The following is a 21803-nucleotide window of genomic DNA, read 5'->3' on the forward strand; positions in this document are numbered from 1 at the left end:
GTAAAGGTCAAGCGCCCACTGAATCAGACTCCTCTCACACAGAAACACTGGCAAATGAACTGAGAGTGTTGATTGCAGAGCTGAGCAACAAAACCCTGGTAACTGGAGAGCCTCTCGACAAGCACGCACTGCCTCAATGTTTCTCTAAATCAAGCGGTAAGGGATTATTTTGGTTGTCACTGCAAATGATTACACTCTTCTGCTTATTTTTCACAATTATACAATTACAATAATCAATTAAGCATTTAAGTCATTTATCAAGGTAAAATGTCAAACATTCTCTGATTGCAACCTTTCAAATGTATCATCCTTTTGTATCATAAATTGAATGCATTTGAGTTTTGATTTGTTGGTTGGACAAAATAAGAAATTTTAGGACATCAACTTGGACTCTGAGAACTTGCACTAAATATTTCCCCCAAACCTGTCCCAGCAAAGTAACAACATGACTTTGGAAAACACTGAGAAGTTTTTGGCATTACGTATTCTTTTCAGAACTGTGTTTTGTTTAAACCATTTTTGATACTATTCACCAAGCCCAACATACCCAAGTTACTGTTTTTCACCATGTGGTTGTCTTTTTCCTGAATACAATCCTTTCATTCCTGTACCACAGCTATACAAACAAACAAATCCTTTTCATGGAAAAACAGCAGTGTGCCAGTGCTTTTGTACATTCATACCAATATGATTTTAACACTAGTTTAACAGCCACATCATCATGTTTTCAAAAGTTTGAAATTTTAAATGAAAAGTAAAATTAACCATGAAACTTTCTGTAAATGTTCAATAAAATAACAGCCCAGTTTGAACAAAAACTGTTCATCACCCCACATCACTTGATATAAAAATATAAAACTAATCTTTTGTCCTGTAATGTAGTTTCATGAAATCAATATTTGAATATTTTTTTTATCTCAAGGGAGAGCACAAACCAGAAGTATACCTGTGACCAGTGATACACTGGGTCAACTGAGGGCTCTGGTCATGATCATCATAACACAACAATTAATCTCAAGTAAAAACAGAAATCAGCTTTCAACATTCATTTCTGTTTTTCTTTTTTTATTTAAAGTCCCTTTCCTCATGCAAGTAGTATCAGTTCTCTCCTGTTTACTGTGTTTCATTTTTAATTAACAGAATTAAGAGATGAATTCAAGAATGCAGCATGTCAGTCCATGTCAGTGTTAAGTGTTGTGTGTTTTTACGAACAAGTCTTTTATTATTTTAATATTCATACTGAAGTAAAGCAAAGTATTTCCATAAGGCATTTGCAGGCTTTATTTTATGGCGATTATAAGGATATCTCTTTCCTGGACCATCTAATTGGGACATAATGTGCTCCGATCCTCTGAATTTATCTCTCCAACTCTCCTGGGTCTCGAAAACTGTGTCTCTCAGTCTCTACTTGCCTGGCCTCTCCACCTGGCCTTGCCACCGCATCTCCTCTTTCCCCCTCCCCATCTCCACTCCAGTAACGGCCTGCTGTACACTCACCACACACACATTCACACATATTCTCTGGACAGAGACAATGGTGATCTTCTGACTTTACTTTGTGCATTGTCTGTGTGGGACTTTCGAGCAAGTGATTATTACTGGGTGAGTACACCTAACAATGTGTTTTGCCCGCTGGACATTGCTTATGGATGCACTTGCTCTACAGTTGTACAACAGTTGAACAGGACATGAACTTTTCGTGGTATTTACCCAGAGACTTACCCCACCTTCAAAGCCTTCTGGCTTTAAATAACTACTTTGAGTTCAATGACAGATCTCGTTCGGATTTAACGTATGAAACGTTGAAAATATTGTCATGTAATGTTGCTAAGCAGACATGGTTGATTGTTCTATTATTACTTACATCTGGTAATATACAACCTAACTCTGGCCCTGAGTTGCAGTGTACATTGATTTTAAATCTCTGTCTGGTCTAAACATTGTTAGTCTCAATGTGTGCAGCTTGTTATCCAAAATGGATATGACTATATCCATTTTACTATATCCATTTTATATCAATTGATATGATATATTGTAATATCTGAAACTAAACTGAAAAAATCAGTTATTGATAAAGATATTGACATGGATGGATACAATGTTTATCGTGCTGACAGAGCAAAGAAAGGTGGGGGCATTGCTATTTATGTAAAACCTTGTCAGGGTAGTTCTGTCTACATCAATCTGCAGGCAGTTGGAATTTCTGGCATTGACTGTGGAAATTGCTAAGGGGCTCTGTATAACTGTTGTTGGGTGTTATAGGCCTCCATCTGCTTTAAATGATGCATTGCAGTCTTTGATTCACCTTTTATCCAGATTAAATTATTTTAGCTGGTGATTTTAACTGGGATTAGTTTAAGCCAGTATCTGACGAATTTAAATCTTTTTGTAATTCCGTCAATCTTACCCTGTTGATTAAATCACCCGCTTGTCCAAATCTTAAATGCCCTGAGAAGTCCACCTGAATTGACTTGATTCTCACTGATGCTCCTCATAAATTTTCAGCTGTTGCTGTTTTTTGCAATGACCTAAGTGACCATTGTGTTGTTGCTGCTACCAGGAACACTAAGGTCCCTGAACTTAAACCGTGCATCATTTACAAGAAGAATCTTAAACATGTTAATAAACAGGGGTTTTCATCATGATTGAATGACACATGCCCCATTCAAGAGAAACAGAGTGGAGGGGCATGATAACTGGATGATGCTGATAACTGAGCATAACTTGGCTTGGGCTAACAGGTTCTACTACTGATTGGCTTATTTTTAGACAACTATGAAACAGACAGCCAATTCAGAATATCAGAAATGACCCTGGAGGTTTTGGAAAACCATAAAATTCCTTTCTGTGAGCAAAACCTCTCAAGCTGCACCTTCCTTTGTTATGAAGGATTCTGTTGCTGTTCATGACAAAATAGAGATATTGCATTGTTTTAACGAGCATTTTATATCTACTGGCTCTCTCTTAGACTCTGCTGGTTCTGTGTTTGTGAAATTGTGTACTGATGTTCCAGTGTATACTGGTCAGTCTTTTAAATTTGTACCTTTCTCTTTACAGGAAGTTCACAAAGCCCTAAAAGCTTTAGATCCTCGAAAACCCTCAGGACCTAATTTTATTGATTCTTACTTTTTGAATTTGGCTGCTGATTTTGTACCAGAGCCTCTTGCATATCTTTTAACCTTACAGTGGAAAATAAGGAAATTCCGAGGATATGGAAATTGGCTTTTGTCCTCCTTTTATTTACAGGGGGGGACCCAACTATTTTAAATAGCTATAGGCCAATATCTAAATTATCAGTACTGGCTAAAATTCTTGAAGCTCTTGTGAGTGATCAACTTAAGGAGGTTTTATACAACAATGATATTTTATCAACATATCAATCAGGCTTAAAGAAACAGCACCATCACAGCTGCATTGATCTTCAGTGCAGCTGTGATGGTGCTGTTTTAGTGCTGTAAACAATATTTCTGTTGCACTTGACAAGAGGCAACATTGTGCATCACTCTTTATAGGTCTGTCCAAAGCTTTCGACACAGTGGACCATGATATTTTAAAACTTAGACTTCTTAACTCAGGACTCTCTGAGCAAGCAGTTGCTTGGTTCTCAAACTACCTTAGAAATAGGTCTCAGTGCATTACATATGACGGTCTATGTTGTGCTATTGTATGTGTTGATAAGGGTGTACCACAGGGCTCTGTATAAGCTCCACTTTTATTCACTATTCATATTAATAATCTGGGTCAAAAAGTGTTGCTAATTTCCATTTTTATACAGATTACACTGTATGATGTTATGATACTGCTGTGTGTCAACTCTTGTACAGGCCATTGAATACCTGCAAAATACTTTTATTGTTGTAAAAAATACCCTACTTAAGCTCAAACTTGTTTGTAATGCAGATAAGATCAAATTCATGTTGTTTACCAACTCTAGGAATAGATCACAAAATATCCCTTTGGTAGACACTCTTGAGGGAAGTGAAATAGAGGTTGTTAACTCTTATAAATACCTGGGTATTTTGATTGATGACTGTCTCACTTTTAAGCCACATGTACAGTGCCTGGTGAAAAAGCTGAGGCTAAAACTGGGTTTTTAATTTTTGAAATAAGTTGTGTTTTTCTTTTAGTGTAAAAAAAGAGACTTGTTGACGCCACTTTTTTACCTGTGTCGGACTATGGTGATCTTTTATATATGCATACCTCTGCTCAGTGTCTTCATATGGTTGACACAGCTTACCATGTTTCCTTGAGGTTCATTACCAATTGTAAAGTACTGACTCACCACTGTGAGTAATACTCTTGGGTAGGATGGCCTGCTCTGGCCACCCGTAGACGTGGTACATGGTCTGCTCACACTACCTATGTGTTTTTATCATTCAGAAAAGTGCTAGACAGTACTCTTTGCATTCTCAATACTTCTTATGCTTTCAGTCCCAAATGCCTGTAATGAAATAGGAAAAAGGGCATTTATGTATTCTGCACCCTCGGCATGGAATACATTGCAGAATGACTTAAAACTCAATGAATTTATCTCATTTAACATATTTAAATCCAAAATGAAGGATTTAGAGGCAGATTCCCTAAAATATAAATGTTTTTAATTTACCTGGTGACGCAACTGATTCCTAGAAATTTCTCATTTGAAATGTGAGTGTCCTGATGCTTGTTTTTATTTTCTTTTTTATATTTGTCTCTTTTTGTGTTTTCTGTCTGCCTGTCCTGGCCAGGTCTCCCTTGTAAAAGATAGAAAAAAGTGGGGGTCAATAAGTTCAGAAGGGTTTGAACATATCCCTGCTTGACATCCATTTTTGGCCCCTGGCCATAGTTTGACAAAGCAGGTTATACAATGCAGCAGGAGTTCTCTAATATTACTTCAAATCTATGACCATGATCATATGAGGCAACAATGGGGCCAGAATGTATCACAATACTGCCTCTTACTGGAGATGACAGTGAACTGCATGTATTGAAAAAAAAGATGGAGATGCATATACTGGCCTTTTTTTTAAATCCTGCAAACCAATAACGAGAAACTGGATGACTGTACTCCACCAGTGATGTGTTTAATGAGGTAAAAGAAAAAAATTCTTTCAGGAACATCCAACACATGCAGGCAGCCTTGCACACAACACGCACTGTAAATGCATTCCTTTTGTTGCTTTGTTTCATTTTACATTTACATTACAGAGGTGAGAGATTCACACTGGAAAATGGAAAGTTCTAATATATGACTTCTCTCTCTCTCCTTTCCTCTCTCTCTCTGTCCATCACACACACATTAACACATACCCGTTTGATACAAAGCTTTCAGTGCAGCGATGTCTGACAGATCTTCTGCTCTCGCTCGACACAGCCAGCGATTGTAACTGCAGGAGGGAAACAAACAGAACTGGTTTTAATTTGTGGTTCATGGTTACATGGCTGCAGCAAACAATATATTACAGACTGCACATGCAACTGGAATACTATAACTGCTGCCTCTGAAGAAACTTCACTAGAGCAAAACGTCAAAAGTCAATCTGGTCAAATTTTAAATCAGTTAGGCTCCTTGTGGGTTAGCAATTAATGTGTGAGAGCTGTAGATTATCTCTGCTATGACAAGAAGAAATGCAGGTTTATCATGCAGTCAAACTGTACAGTAAAATCATTTTTTTTGTCAAACAGCTAGTAATAATCATTAGAAGTAATAATTATGATTGGCATTCCCCTCACCCTCTCTCCAGGCATCCTGTCTGTCTCTACTGTCAGCTTTTAAATAAAGGCAAAAATGCTAAAGCTAGTGTTGCTAGCGAAAAGCCAATGCTAATGTTGGTAATGCTAGTATTCATCAAATAAGACTCAGTTTGAGAGTTTGGTTGGACACTTGCTTCCTCTGGTGCTGCTTCTGCATGGCCGCCTCTGACATTTGGCCCTGCAGAATCAGTTTGCGTTGTTTGTCCACGTCGCCCTCCATCCGGGCGAAAGCATGATTCCCCACCTGACCCAGATCCGACTCCAAACTCTCCTCTTCAGAATCATCTACACAAACATACAGATGATAACTGGTTATCTACTTATAATTTACTTTAATGGTTTCATAATGGTAACTTATCTGCAAGCATGTCATTATTTGTGTGTATGTTTGTGAAAAAGCTGGCACTGAGGTCCTAAACTCAGAGGACAGACTTCAGACTCAGGTTCAAGTCTGTTTCTCTGCTTGTTTCCCTACAACCACATGTTGTAGTATGCATGCCCATGCATTTTATCTACATCCAAATAGGCATGTGTGTCTGTCAGTGTGTACACATCAGCTTGTTGTTATTGGGTTTCACTTGCAGACAGCCTGCTTGCTTTGGATCAACACCCCAAAGCCACATCTTGTTTCCTTGAAGTGTCACGCCAACAGACATCAGACTGGAGGTCAATGGAGCCAACATGCTCAACATAGAAACCACAAACACATGCTAAAACATGGGCTGGTGTAACTTTCACAATCCTTTTCACCAAAAACTAACATTTAGACAAGTGCAAGCAAAAACATAGGTTGGTTGACTAGAGGTCACATAAAATACAGTTTACAGTACATGAGGGTTTTAGGCCTGAAAGGGAGTTTGAACTGAAGTCGCCAGTTGTCAAAATGTCCCAGTTTTTTCCTCTTTTCAGATCAGTTTTGATTGTCTTACAATACATGTATTGCATGATAAATATTTTTTCCCCACTTAAATTACAGTGACTTAAATTTCTGGTTCAGTGATTTTTAATAATCATTTGCATTTGCCATTAGCATATCCAGAATTTCAAAAGATGCTTCCAATATTAATTTGAATTTCAGCTGTCTCCCTATAGAACAATAGTCTGTTCATGGTTGGATTGTTTCCTCTGTCCTTGGCCAGGCCAAAATTCATAATGTGCAATAATGACCATTTTGAACTTAAAAAGGATTCAAGAAGAGCATTTTTCATCTTGTCAGGAAGGACAAACCTCAAAATTAGCATTTGGAGCATCATGGAAAACTAAAACTCTTAAATGAAACCAGACAAGTGAAATTATCAGGACTTCAGCTTTTTAAGGCAGGATATAAGCAGCTTTCGTTGCACATTTTATACACTACCTCCTCCAAAATAACATCAACAACTGTCACATTAGCTAAGATGATGCTGACAGCTGGATATCTGAAATCAGATGATTCTATAAACCATAGGTTTGCAAACCATACTGGACCTCAATTCTGTCTTTATTTGTTACCATATATTACTTTTAAATAAAATCCATAAAATGCTTTGTAACACTGTCCTTGTTGTTGAATAGAAGTACTCACACAAATTTCATGTCAACAACATGAGAAAAAACATTGTATCCTAATACAACCTGTGAGTTCAGAACAACAAAAAACCCCCAACCAAAAAACAAAAACACCTGCTCTGTATTAGTCAGGCTGAAACTCTGTAATATGCAGATGATACTGTGTGGAACACATGAAGTCCTCCAGGAAGGCAGGGCTCGCTGAATGAGTGAGTGTGTGTGTGAAGGTATTAGTGTGGGTTAAGGATCCACGCAGCCAGATGTTCCAATGACACAGTTTAGAAATATTCTGCTACACTATTCTTCCATGTCCTCTGACTGGCTCTCTGAATGACTAAGCTCCAACACACTGTCCTCATCAAAATTTCATCCTTGTCCTGGCCTTCATTTTTCTATATTTGTTGCTTTGGCTGACATGTTGACTTGCTGAGTGGTTGACTAATTGATTGACTGTGTCACTGGAGACTGATGACTGCCTCGTTGCTTAAATGGCTGTTTGGCTGACCAAGTGTATGGTTTCTTGACTGATTAACTGGTTGATTGACAGGCTTACTGACTGGTGTCCCTCTTTACCAGCAGAGAAGGAACAGCCCATTTGAAATGCCTTTTAGTTTCAGGCCAAAATTAAACTAATGGAAAAAATAGTTCCCTTTCGTCTGTGTGAAATGAGTGAGGACAGAGATGAAGAGAAACAAAAAATATTAAATTGTGCCTGTATGCGTTTATTTTGCTCACTCTGCTTTTACATCTAGAAAGGCACCTCAATTGATCTTGGACTATGTACTATTAACACAAGAAGAGAGCCTGATTCCAAAATTAAATGTCAACCACTTGAAAAAATATGATGCCTACTCTTATAAATAGACTGCCCACATCAAAGTGAAACGCATTGAATGCTCGTTCATTTTATCACATTATGCATAAACAGATTTGTGTTGAACTTGTGTACCTTCCAGGGTGCCTGGTTTCTCTGCGATGCGGATCTGTCTCTCAGGGACGACGGGTTCACCCTCAGAGTTGCCAATGTCAGCTGGGATGAGGGGCAGACAGGCCCTCTCCTCTTCCTCAGAGCGAGGGTAGTACAGAGGCAGTAACTTCTTGTACACCGGCTGGGGGAACACACACACACACACACACACACGTGACACAGTATTCATGTTTACATCTGTGGACTTTGAACTCTTAGTACATGCTAAACAGGACATTCACTTTACCCTGGAAATAATCAGAAAGTTTGAGGATTCAGAAACGTTTTAAAACACAAAAAGTTATAACATGTAAAATAAAGAAGAAATATTGAAGATTCTGCACTATTTCTAGGTCAGCAATCAAACTTAAGCAAATTTGACCAACTTAACTCCTTTGTTCAAGTAACTCAACTTGCAGCCAGTGTTCACCTGTTATAAATATGGCTGTGCCTCAAGTTTCTAGCAGATCATTGATTACTAAGTAGCATTGTGATAGTGGGAAACGTGGCATCAGAACTAAGTGAAAGTGTCAGAAGTCAAATTGTTACTCTACGCAAAGGGGGGCTTTCTCAGCTTCAAATCATGGCTAGACTAAGTTTCTAAGGGGACAGTGCGTGGAATTCTAAAATGCTTTGCAGAAACTGGATCAGTTGTAACCAAAGCACAATCAGGCAGACCACGAGTGACGACACCATCAGAAGACCAATACATCGAGCTTAGTTCCCTGAGAGATAGAAAAGCAACTTTATCACAGATAGAGAATTTGCTAAATAAAGAACGCAAGACTCTAATCAGCAAAAGTACTGTCAAAAGAAGGCTGTCTTGTAATGGTCTCAGAGGACAAGTAGCAGTTTCATGAAAACATGAAACTGAAGCATGAAACATGGTGGTAGGAATATTCAAGTCTGGGGGTGTTTTGCCTACTCTGGAGATGAACACCTGCACTGAATTGACTACACACTGACCAAGGAGAAGTACCACTCCGTTCTTCAGAGACATGGTACACTCTCTGGTTTGCATCTTTGTGGAGAAGGATTCATACTCCAGCAGGATAATGACCCCAAACACACCTCAAAGCTTTGCAAGAACAACTTGAAGACCAAAGAAGACCATGGAGTCCTGACTGTCATGCACCTTCCTCCACAGTCACCTGACCTCAACCCCACTGAACATTTATGGGGGCACTTGAAGACTGAGAAAGACAAGTACTCTGTGACATCAAAAGAAGCTCTTTGGAACACGATCAAATCATGCTGGGATAACATGGGTCATCAGGTTTTGTACAAACTTGTGGAGTCCATGCCTGCTCAAGTGCATGTTGTCATTAAAGCAAAACGGGGACATACCAAATACTAAGATGTAAATTTTTTTCAAAGATTCAACTTTTCACTCACATTGTTAAGATGATATTATCATTTGTAATGAAAAAGATAGTATTATATTTGAAACAAATGAAAAATAGAAGTATCTTGACTTGTGGTCTCAGACTTTCAGGATTTTTGTTAACAGGTTAAGTAGCTTTGCTCCCCAGAAATCATGTCACATACTGACACATTAATATAAATCAATTGTAAAATCTGGGCACTTGTACTCTTGATAAACAGACTGGTTATAGACTATTACCACTGTTTGATGTGTTGTCATTGTTTTATTGTTTTTGAAAGACATTAAAACCTGGACACAAAAGTTATAAATCCTATCTAGTAAGCTTTTCTGAACACACCTTCACAGTTACTCAAACTTTAAAGCAAAACTAGTTTTCAATGTTGTTTAAGGGAAATCATCACAGACATGGGCTGAAGTCATACAAACCTCCTCTGTGTCTGACACTGCAAACACCACCGCCTCGATGCTGTTCCCATGATTCTCCAGGAACCTGCGCACTGTTCCTATTAACACACAAACAAAACACACACTCTTGTTACCTTAGAACAAGATTAACACATGTATTAGATTTAAGAATTAAGGGACTGATGCCTTGGTGTTCAGACTTAGTGCTGCAACTTATGGTTATTGTCATTATCTTTTTTTTTTATTACGAAAAAATTTACAAAAATTGTGAGAAATGCCCATCGCTAGTTCTAATAGTATAAGATGATGCCCTCAAATTACTTGTTTTGTCTGACCAAACCATTGGGAATCATTTACACTTAGTCATTTACATTTCAGTTGAGCTGAACCTGTCCTTGCTTTGACAGGTCAATCAGGTCCAACTTAGCGCGCAGCTTTGTTTTAAATCCCTTCCAGTTGCAGTTTAGCTGTCCCTGTAGTCAGATGCTAAGTGTCACAGCAACAGCTGCCTATTGTGTCTTTCCTGGACATATCGTTAATGTGGCCTGATGCATCACTGCCAGAGATGGCTTAGCTTATTGGATCTGTGATGCATTTGAAACATAGATGTTTTAATTGTTTCCATCATCAGATTATGATCTTATCAGGCCGTCATGTGCTTACGTGAGCAGGTCATTTACGTTGAATGCCAGCCAGAGATAAAGGATTGTAGTGTGTGTTATAATTAAATGTGCAGCTGTCTGCCTGTATAATTCGTTGACCTAATTTGGAGTATATTTAGCCATGAGTTGTGTGTGCACGTGTGTGTGTGTGTGTAATCGAGGAACTCCAGTGAAGTGCTGTGTTATTACTTAGATTTCAAAACAATTATATGTGAGTATGTGGGACTGCATGTGATTGTGTGTGTACCAAAAAAGAAAGTGTGATGTATGAGTTGATAAAGCTCTATCAATGTGCTTTTTTTTTTTTTTAACAAGTTATGTATGTTTGTGAACACAGACTGTAAAAAATATGGATGCAGCCACTGTGACATCACCCATTTGTTTCTGAAGAGCGATTTTGAAGCTCAAAGTGGGCAGTTCCGGCTGTTGCCATCTTGGCAGTGCTTGACTCTGCGTCACTCCCGGCTGATCCAAAATGGGCAAAGAGGTGGAGCTGAGGCGGCCCAATGAAGCCTGGTTTCTGAAACAAGCCACCTAATGGCTGGCGACCTGTCACTCAGAGCAGCCATGTTCTTAATTATGCATAACCTAAGAGTTTAATAAAATTTAAACAGGTGAGTTTAAAAAAATTCACCCTCTGTACAGTTGTCATGGAAGGGGAAATTAGCTATAGAGACCAAAACAGGCTGTAAACATGTTTATTTCTGCTGTAAAGTTGGGCATTTTAACATGAGGGTCTATGGGGAATGACTTGCTTTTGGAGCCAGCCTCAAGTGGCCATTTGAGGAACTGCAGTTTTTGGCACTTCCACATTGGCTTCATTTCTCAGCCCCAGAGGTTGCTGCTTGTTTGTACCTAACTAATAAAAAGCTGTGTATGTCTGTGTGTGTCTTACTGAAAGCGATGTGTGTGGCGTCCTCCAGTGGGTAACCTCTTTTGGTCGTGCTCACGACACAGAAGCCAACAGACGACATCGACTGCTCTCTGTGGCAAAAAGAAAAACATCATCACATACTGCCCACCACATTTACAGCACACACCAGTGACTGGTTAGAAAGGTTACTCACACACGTAAACGCTCTGTCTCTCATTCAAAACAAGACAACTGCAAAGATAATAATATATAAAATTATTTGATATGAAAATAAAATTTTCATACTCTGAAATAGAGAGAGATTTACCTGTCAGTGATAAGCTTAATCAGCATTGTGTGAACTCATTTGGCAAGGGCCTGAATGTAACAGATATGTAAAAGTTCTGAACTGCAGGTTTAGGAATGGTGTTATATTTTTTGATTCTATGACTTTTAAAAATTCCTGTAGCGAAATCGTAGACCAGGTTCAGAGCTACAGAATTAAAGAGTGGTATAATCAGAAGGAAACCTTTACCACATCAAATACGAGATGTGAACAAAAACATCTTAGTTGGTATGAGAGGCCTTAATAGCTTCTATGAGGTGGTCTGAGACTATGTCTCTAAAGGTTTAAATGAACAAACCCTGTATTTTTCACTTCTGAATTACTGCCTTTTACACTGTTACAGCTGTAATGAGGTAATATATTTCGTGATGTTTCAGATATTACCATCAACCGCAAAGACAGATGCAGCTTTTCTCCAAACAGTGTTTTTGAGATGTTTATTACAGCAGTCTTTCAAACGCATTTTTGAGAATAACTTGAAAGCTCTGAGTGGCTTTCATTAATTCATTGTTTATTTGCACCCGTCAGACAGAAATAGTGTTTATCAAACAAATTCAGGGCGAAGAAGTAAAAGCTGAAAAATGTTGCCACGACAGCTTAACTCTACAGAAAATTCACTGATTTTACATTACAAACAGAGCATGTAGCTTTGCCAGATGAATACACAATTAGGAATAGTGAGAAGTGCTGTATGTTTATACAAGTCTTTGTTTAAGATTGACTGACTGAGTGACTGATGGCTGCTTCTTACATGGCCAGCTGCAAGATGTTTCTGTAGCAGCTGAACAGCGAGCTCTCCGCTGCCGTCCTGTACTTTGCTTTGTACTTTGGTCCCACCGTGTGGACGATGAACCTCGCTGCCAGGTTGAAGCCTTTGGTCAGCTTCGCCTCCCCTGTCCGACATCCTGCATAGAAACATGCAAACAAAACTTATTTATTATTTAGTACAAAGATGATAAAGAAAAAGAAAAATAGTTGTGACCATATCTGCTGTTGACCCAGAAGTTATGGTCTTATGTAGGCAAGAAAAAGATGTTTTTTCCAACAGAAATTAGAATTCTGAAGTAATGATGCCAGATTTTTAAAGGGTCGGTTCTCTAAAATTAGTATAATGTACACTCTTCTGAAGCCAATTTGATTTACTGATCTAGTTTTAGAGACTTTTTAATTCAGTTTTTCCACAGAGCCCCACTTGTATTTCTGTGGTAGAGCAGCTGTGGAGCCTTTCTCAAAAGAGGATATACTGTATATCAAAACGGCATTTTACAACCCTTTTTTATTAAATTCCAGCTGAGCAGCTGAGTATCATGCGCCTGGTTATGTCTATGTAAAGCCACCGGTGAATATGCTGACATTTGTCCTGGGCCTCCAGGTTTAAGCCCCTCAGCATCTCTGAGCTGACAAGTTCAAACTGAACTTTTCTTTTCAACCAAACTGTTTTTCCTTTCAACTCTACCTTTGAGTTTGAGCAGTTCGTCTCTCAGCTCGGGTCCTGCAAGCTGATGGATGCTGTCAGATACCGGGTTCTTGTCGTTTAGCGACTCATTGCTAGTGTTGGTGATGGCGGTGCAGTTCAGCAGGGCGATGTCACCGGTGCTGTTGGGGAAAGAAAAACAAATACTCACTACAGTAGTATTATTCAATTTCAGATGGATTTATAGATGAGTGACATGTTGGCTGGCTAAAAAAATTAAATGATCGCTATTATTTTTGTCATACCATTTTATTCTGAAGGTCTTCATGTTATATTGCTACTTGTATGCACTCCCATAATGCTGTATTTAATATTTATCAAGCATACATCCCTATTTGCTATAAACCACATAAATATTTTATTTCTACTTGAGAATTTACTGTGGTAAAATCTCCAAATTTCATCACAGGGGTTCATTCAAGTTTTATCAAACCTCAAAACATGTGATTATTTACTGGTTATTTGTATTTAGTGACCACGCACGTACCCAAAAGTCTGCACACATTTATCCAAACAACCTTGAAGATTTAACTGCTTCAGTAAAGTAAGTTCTCCACTCTGAGGCCCTTTAGGGTTTGTTTTGAAAGAACAATGAGGAACTAGTCAAGCATGTGTTGAAAGCATTTGGTCACAAGACAAGTTCAGCCTCCAGGACTGAGAGGGAAGAGATTTTTTTTTTTATTTTTACATCATGCCTCTTAGGTTAATAAAAGATGAGTTGCAAGAAAATAACGTTGGCAGCCACATCCTCTCAGATCCTGTTTTACTGAGTCTGATCTTCATCTATTTGGTGAATAACACTCTTTGTGAAGTAAAATGGCAATAACTACTCTATGTAAACTGTCCTGACATAGAAGCTTTATATACGCTGGGATACATCAACCATAATATTTCAGTTTGCCCGCCCATGTTCTCTGATGTCTTTTATCATGTGAACAAAAGTCTTTGCACATGGTTTCTGACCATTATCATCCATTTCTGCAGAGGTTTTCTATTGGAAAACTGTCTGCCCTTTTCCAGAGAAAATAAGACGTGTATGGATTATGTTTATTTGAAGAAATCCAACTAATTACTCAACTGTTAGATAAGCTACCTTCAGAGGGTGTGAAAGTAAAAATAAGCCAGATTAAATGCCTTAAAAAATAAAAACCAACCAAACAAACAACAAGACAGTTCAGGATTGTGTCCATATCAGGCGTCAGTACAAACTGGAGGTGACGGTTTTGTTTAGTGTTTCTGACATTTGAATAAAATGTATTCATCTGATTGCATGAAGAGAAAGAAAGAGAGTGCAATAAAGAGAACAATTAGGCATGAGGGATAGACAAACTTTTCTTGGTTCAGTATTAGGAGGCTTCACTTGAAGACAGCACCTAGTAATAAAAGCCTCTCATATTTTCATACATATATAATGTCACATCCTGTGCTGATGATGCTGACTGGCAGCATCATTCATATTTAAAGTTTTAGTATCTCACGCCACACCTTTCATCATCCTCTAGGTAAATAGTTTCCAAGCTGGGGGTTAGAAAACCTCTAAGGTGTTGCAAAATGATTTGGAGGGGCTACATAATGACTAACAGGATGAGAAAAAGACAAAAACATGATTCTGTTACACAAAATTATTAACTTTTTCTGAATGTATGTCTTCTTTTTCTTGTGAAAAATACTACTACCACCAGATAGATTTCTGTCTTTTAATGAAAACATGATCACAAGGAAAATGACACTTTAGTGGAACTATGAACAACTCATGAGCACATGCAAACTGTAGACACGGCTTCATTTTAAACAGTCACAGGATAAAAAGGTACAAACTGCTCGAGGGTCAATTCTTCTCGGAGCTGTGGTCATGTTAGTGTGGCAGGAATGTGAGCGATCCTGATGACTGAGCAGGGGAGAGCCACTATAACAACAAGGCTCTTACAGAGAAGCTTCTGCCAAGTCAGACTCCGGATGGTCATGTGTTCCTCCACAAAGAGGATTTATGAGGTGATCTGGACTCTGGTCTGGTCTCAGTGAGCACATGGAGACACACAGGCAGCGTTCACGCTACACACACCAACGGCTGCTCGAAGCTGATGAGTTTGTATTACTGCTCCAAAGTTTTGTAGGAAATAACTCACATCTGATACTACTGTGAACTGACAGCGACACCAAAAGCCCGTGTGTGTGTAACGTGACAATAAACACTGCAGCAACCACTTCTGTATCTACACTGTCCTGCTGGTTTTCAGCACTTTTAGTTTGAGCTGACACTTTACTTTGTGTCCATTGCTGTTCGTCTTTGTCCAAAATGATTAGAGCTGCAACGAATAGTCAAATAATTGATTAGTTTCCAACTATTGAATTAATCACCAACTATTAAGATAATCAATCAATTGTTTTAAGTCATTTTTTTTTAGAAGAAAGTTTCCAAATTTTATGCTTCCAGCTTCTCAAATGTGAATATTTTCTGGTTTCATTAGTTTTCTATGACAGTAAACTGAATATCTTGTGGACAAAGCAAAACATGTGAGGGTGTCCCCTTGAGCTGTGGGAAATATTTATCACCATTTTTCACTGTTTTATGGACCAAACAACTGACTGATTAATCAAGAAAATAACTGACAGATTATTCGATGAAAATAATCATTAGTTGTAACCTTAAAAATTATAACTCAATTTATCAGGTGAGTGAAGTAATAAGTACATTTCTAATCAGGGCAAAAACTGACTACAAAAAAAACTTACAAACTTGCTTCATCTTCCTGCCGTTCCCACTGATTAAAAAAAGCATCTGCTCTGAGTCCCCTGAGGACAAAATAATAACAACACACTGTGTTGATGCTGCAGTGTGAACATTGCTTTAGCAGTGTAATGGACAAGAACAAAAAAACATGCGGTGTAGCGGTCAGATCAAACATGATATTTGATTGAAAGTGAACAAATTCAGTTTCACTGCAAAAAGAATCACCAGTCTGGATCATTTTATACACTCTCTCCATCATCTCTAATGAGCTGGATTTAGTATCAACAACAAATGCTTACTTCAAAAGCGATGATTTAAAACTGCACTGCTATGAAAGAAGACAGAAAGACAGAAAGTCTAAAGTTCAAACGAGCTGCAAATATTTTTCTGATGGTATGAAATGAAAGTATGGGTATATTTTAATGAGCACGACACCAGTGTGATGCTAATTCTGTAAAATGTTGACTTTGAGACTGAAATCTGAATAAATACTGCATTCTAAAAGTCCAGATGCCTTTGACTTACAGCTGCTTAACTACCCAGAAACCTGGATGACTGAGTATATCCACAGGCATGCTGCGCTCTTCAGTAAGTGGAAAATCAAATTCTTCACTCCATATAAAAAGAGGATTTATGGCTTCATCAAAGGCGTGCATAGTTCAGGAAAGAAAATCCACTGAAACAGTTAATTTGAGAATCCAATTTGTGTTTTTCAAATAAAGCTCAGGAGATGTGAAGAGGAGAAAGTTTTTTTTTTAATTAACTTCTGCCAAAACAATGCTCACTGTTCTCAGTGATTGGCTACTTTACACCCAAATGAAGTGATTGAAATGTGTGAAAAGAGGACTGTATGATCTGCATTGTTTAATTCTGATGATATGAGTGAGTGAAAAGCAGGACTGAGGTCAGCTGACACTTTTTTAAAAGTACCCGATAATCCCAAAGTATGCTGGGGAGGTCAAACATAATCATGCAGGCACAAATGCAACAGAACTATTTTAATTAATAATGCCAAGTTTAGAACAATTACTGTGACTTAGTGAAGTATTGGGCACGTTTTAGAATAGTGTTTAAATGACACAATAACACTAGGTCAAAACCTAGTATATGGCTGGACCGTGTATGTGTTAAAATTGTGGCCAGTTTATTACAGGGATAGTCAGTGATAGTGTCTATGATGTGAATTCCTGTATATTAAATGTTCCTCTGCAATTTTCTGTAGTGGTCCCAGTAATATTTGCTGGTTCAGTGTACTGAAGTAGCATCACATGATATGGTTAAGCGACGTTTGAGTCAAAAAAAAAAAAAAAGGTTATAAATGCAGTGGAGATTATGAATGAATGTTTTGACAGCATTTTGGGTGCAAATTCAGGAGGCTTATCTCCGCCCAGTTACTGTAGTTACAGTCAAATCAAGCGCACCTGCAGAGCAGCTGCCCCACGCTGAACTGATATCTCAGCTACAGGAGTCGCATGTTTTACCTGCAAGACTCATGTGTTAATGCTGTCAGAGAAATAAAAAGCTTGCGTCATAGTATTAGTTCAGTTATAAAATCCAAACGCACTGCAGAGCGTCTCAGTGCTGTCAGCCGGAGAGAGTCGATGACACTGGATGCTGCTGCGCATTTGTTTAAACAGGAGTTTAGCCGACTTCATTGTATTTGATATCGGAGCTGAGAGCATCAGAGCTCAGAGCAGGAAACACAGTCACTCTGCGTCACGCTGCTGCTGTCCTCCACTTCCATCATCTTGTGCTGATTCATTTCGAAAGAGCAACGGCCAATGAGGAAACTCCAACAGTCTGCTGGCCGACCAATGTTGTAACTTCATCACTCACTCACTCATGGACAACTGTGGTTATAGGGCTGGTCAAGCCAAAAAATGAGACTAAGAGGAACTGCAATAATCATATAATAGCAATAGTTATCTATAGTTTTGAACCACTTGTAGAGCTATGGATCAATGTTTTTATGAGTGGGTCCCTTTTTTTTTTGTTTTTTTTCATAGCTGTGTTGAAGGAAGAACGTCAGCATACAATTGATTACACAATAGTTTGGCTTATTAAGATTCTTTCTATTTGAATGATTACATGATGCTCAGTAGGAGGAGACAATCCAAAGCTGACATTGTGATCTGTTTGAAGAAAGGAGTTTTTACCCAACCGCAACAGAGGAAACATATATGAGTGACTCACAAGAGGATGATTTTGCGGTTGATGTCCGGTCTAAAGGGGAAGGGTGAGGGGAAGGCCTGCTGGCTGAGCAGGCTGTCGCTCTGGTCCTGCAGAGTCTCCTCGAAATCCTCACCGAGCTGCTGCTGCCATGTAGGGAGAGTCTGGATGTCCACAAACTGGGAGCGAGCACCCAGAGGATCCATCCCCTTTTGGCACTAAAGGCTCACGCCGGATCTCCAAACAGCTGTGCTGCAAGCAGAGGAGAGAGAGAAAGATTATATATTTATAGCTTGGTGCATAATGGCAACTCTGGAAATAAGTCCTCCCTCTTTGATTCTGCTGGACTCTCACCAAAACCTGATATCTGCCACTTATGTTTTAGAATGCTGAGATAATATGACCAATCAAACTCTGTAGGCCTTTTACACAGGAGACATCAGACTAGTAGGAAAAGCACAAGCGTCACCTCCTCATAACATTAACAGTGGTTCTGTTCTATTCAAGCGCAAAAATCTATCAAACCAGTCATCTAACAAACCTGAAAATATAAATATCGTCCATCTTACCATACCATTCATCAGGCTACCATCAGTCTTACTGCAGCCACATAAATCAGCAGCAAACTTAACGAAACCCTGCATGTGATTACATTATGAGCAGACTGGAGAAGATGAGTTTCATGCTTTATTAAACACAAGCGTGACAGCCGTCTCTCTGCTCAAGGATGCAGCGGAGGCTGAAACTAAACTGAGGTTAACAACTTTTTCATGAGCAGAACAGAAAACAGAGAGAAGTTCTGTGTAACTCAGCAGGATGTGTCAAACTAATGACATGATTGGTTCTTTTAGTAACGCTGACATGATTAGTTGATTAATCAATCAATCTGTCAATCGATAGAATCTTATTTAACAGCAATTTAGATTCATAGGTTGAGTCACTTATTAAGCAGAAGTCTCAAACGCTTGTTGTTTCCAGCTTCTCATATATGAAGATTTCCTGCTTTTCTCTGTTATATATCACTGGACATGTAACATCTTTGGGTTGGACTAGGGCTGGGCCATATGGATAAAATCAAATATCAATATATTTGTGAGCAAATACCTTGATATCGATATTGCCATAATATTGTAGAAATTAATATTGGTGCTTTCACAAAATATTTACACAATGAAATTTTTGATAAATAATCATCAGCAATGTGGATAAAATGACTAAGTGGGTAAAGAGAAATAATAGAGCAGCTAGAACAGCGATGACATCACTTTTCTGTAATGCAGCCTTTAAAACCAGGAAAAGACAACACTTATATCACGATGTTATGATATCCAAAATCTAAGATGATATCTAGTCTCATATCACGATATTGATATAATATCAATATATTGCAAAGCCCTAGTTTGGACTGTTGATTAGACAAAATTAGTGCTGAAACAAGGAGTCAACTAATTAATCGATTAGTCCATCGACAGAAAATTAATAAGCAACACTTCTGATAACTGATTAATTGTCAATTATCAAATAAATCCTTTACTAACCATAGCTTCTCAAATGTGAAGATTCGCTTTATCAGAGTAAATTGAGTATATTTGGGGTTTGGACTGTTGGTCGGACAAAATAAACAATCTGAAGACATCACCTTGAGCTTTTGAAGACTGAAATGGTCTTTTTTAAAGGGAATAATATAATATAGACAGATTAATAAACAATGAAGATAATCGTTAGGTCAAAATCTTTAAACTGAGGACAGCACGATGCTTTCCTAAATATCTGAGTTTTGCTTAACTTATAAATGACAAGATGATTTCACCACTATGTCACTGCTACATTACTAGAAACACTGTATATTATTCAGTTGGCGTTAAGTGAAACACGGGATGATTTGGAGAAAGTAGGAGGCAGAAGCATATTTGGTCCTAAAAAAAACAGTCGTGCTACTGTCAAAACTGTATTTCCCTTGATAAATTGACTCTCCTGTCTTCCTACACCTACTCAGCAGGGTCCCACAGAGGAAAGCTCCCTATATAAATCGGTAAAATCGGTAGAACTGTTATTTTGGACAGTCAGTGAGCCTCTGAGCCATAAAATCAGCACTTTACCCACCTAACTGTTAGCCAGTTGTATTTCCCGCAGGCAGAGGTGATGTCCACGGCAAAGCAAGGAAATAAATCTTCACACGACCATTTATAGACTCAAGAGTTATTATCCTTCATCGGAGCTTTCATGTTAGCAAGTAAAGTAACCACAAAACCGCTCAAAAATGAAGTTTAAAAGTGCAAATTGAACCAGGTTTACACATTTAGCCAGCATGCTAGCTGCTTATTGGTGCAACGTCAAGCTAGCTGCAATAATCAGAGTAACATCCGGCTATGAATTTCAAATTAAAATTCCACTTTTTATTTATTTATTTATTTAACAGAGAGGCTCATATGTGTTCATAGATCAAAAATAAAATGTAATAACATGATGCTTTTTTTAGACATAAGCACATTGTTTCTTCTGAACACTTCTATTCATGGTTCCGATTGTTTATTTTTCTTACACAAATACAGTAGTCATGCATCTATTTTACACATCCTGTCTATCAAGCTACCTGGCCTAACTGTAACAAATTGCATAATATTTCTATATTTTGATCATATGTTGAACCTATCAGAGATTATGTTTATGTTTCGATTATAGAGATAGTATTTTGCTTTTTTTATTGAAACATACAGTAGTTACTTAGTTACTCTGCTTAGAAAGAAAGAAGTCAAATGTAATCAGTATGTGATCTGGATGAAACAGAAAATGAGTGATCTTTTGTTTAATAAAACAAAAAAAACAAAAAAAAAACAGGTGAATGACTCACAATGACTGAAAGGATGGATACCTTTGTGGAAAGACTGTACTTGGGATAAAAGCTGCAATTTGTATTAAAGTATATATTTTCATTTTACACAATATGCAAATTAACTGTAACTTTCCTAAAATAATAATAATATTTTTTTCAGGTGACATTAATTACACAACTAATAATGTTTTGAGAAGAAATAAGTTGACATTTTGCTATGAAGGTTGTTTCTTACAATAGTTTATTCGGGACACCAGTCGGTAATCCTTGTACATTAAATGTGTTGGTAGTTTTTTTGCAGCTGCTCTTCCTCCACTTTGATGTTTGTAAAGTCCTGCCCTCATACCAAACTCACACACGCTTTAATTTGTAGCAAGTTTCCGGTGCTGTCCTTGCTGTTTCTACTGCACTTGACGCTTGTCTTCTTTTCCTAATCAGCTGACTAATAGTAATAATAAGCGAAAAACACTTCCGCTATGGTTGTTTAGGGACGTGTGAGAAGTCACGGCATTTTTCTGAACCGCAAAATCACTTACGGTGATCTGACACCTCTTACCGGCAGTAAAATGAATAAAATATGTCAAATATATTATCTCTAGCGAAATATGAGGAATTTATTTTCCAAGAATCGATAGAGTTTATAAAAAAGTCTCTGAGTGTTTTCTGCTTCTTCTGGCTCGCAGACAAAAGCAATA

General features: G+C 38.1%; 1 protein-coding gene across 2 annotated transcripts in view; it reads right to left on the bottom strand.

Annotated features, from left to right (window-relative positions):
* Positions 1 to 20621, bottom strand: part of gdap2 (ganglioside induced differentiation associated protein 2) — a 41272-nt gene extending 20651 nt beyond the window's left edge. The window contains exons 1-9 of one of the 2 annotated variants that reach the window (XM_042425934.1): positions 20379 to 20621; positions 18300 to 18522; positions 13358 to 13497; positions 12653 to 12806; positions 11598 to 11686; positions 10062 to 10138; positions 8231 to 8390; positions 5868 to 6018; positions 5290 to 5366 (exon numbers count right to left, since the gene is read on the bottom strand). In XM_042425934.1, the coding sequence (XP_042281868.1) occupies positions 5290 to 5366; positions 5868 to 6018; positions 8231 to 8390; positions 10062 to 10138; positions 11598 to 11686; positions 12653 to 12806; positions 13358 to 13497; positions 18300 to 18481 (1030 nt within the window). In that variant the 5' untranslated portion in view covers positions 18482 to 18522; positions 20379 to 20621. Of the gene's footprint in view, positions 1 to 5289; positions 5367 to 5867; positions 6019 to 8230; positions 8391 to 10061; positions 10139 to 11597; positions 11687 to 12652; positions 12807 to 13357; positions 13498 to 18299; positions 18528 to 20378 lie in introns of both variants that reach the window. The other variant, XM_042425933.1, reaches the window with a different exon arrangement.
* Positions 20622 to 21803: the final 1182 nt, after the last annotated feature.

Source organism: Thunnus maccoyii, chromosome 11 (genome assembly GCF_910596095.1).
Source record: "Thunnus maccoyii chromosome 11, fThuMac1.1, whole genome shotgun sequence".
Lineage (NCBI taxonomy): Eukaryota > Metazoa > Chordata > Actinopteri > Scombriformes > Scombridae > Thunnus > Thunnus maccoyii.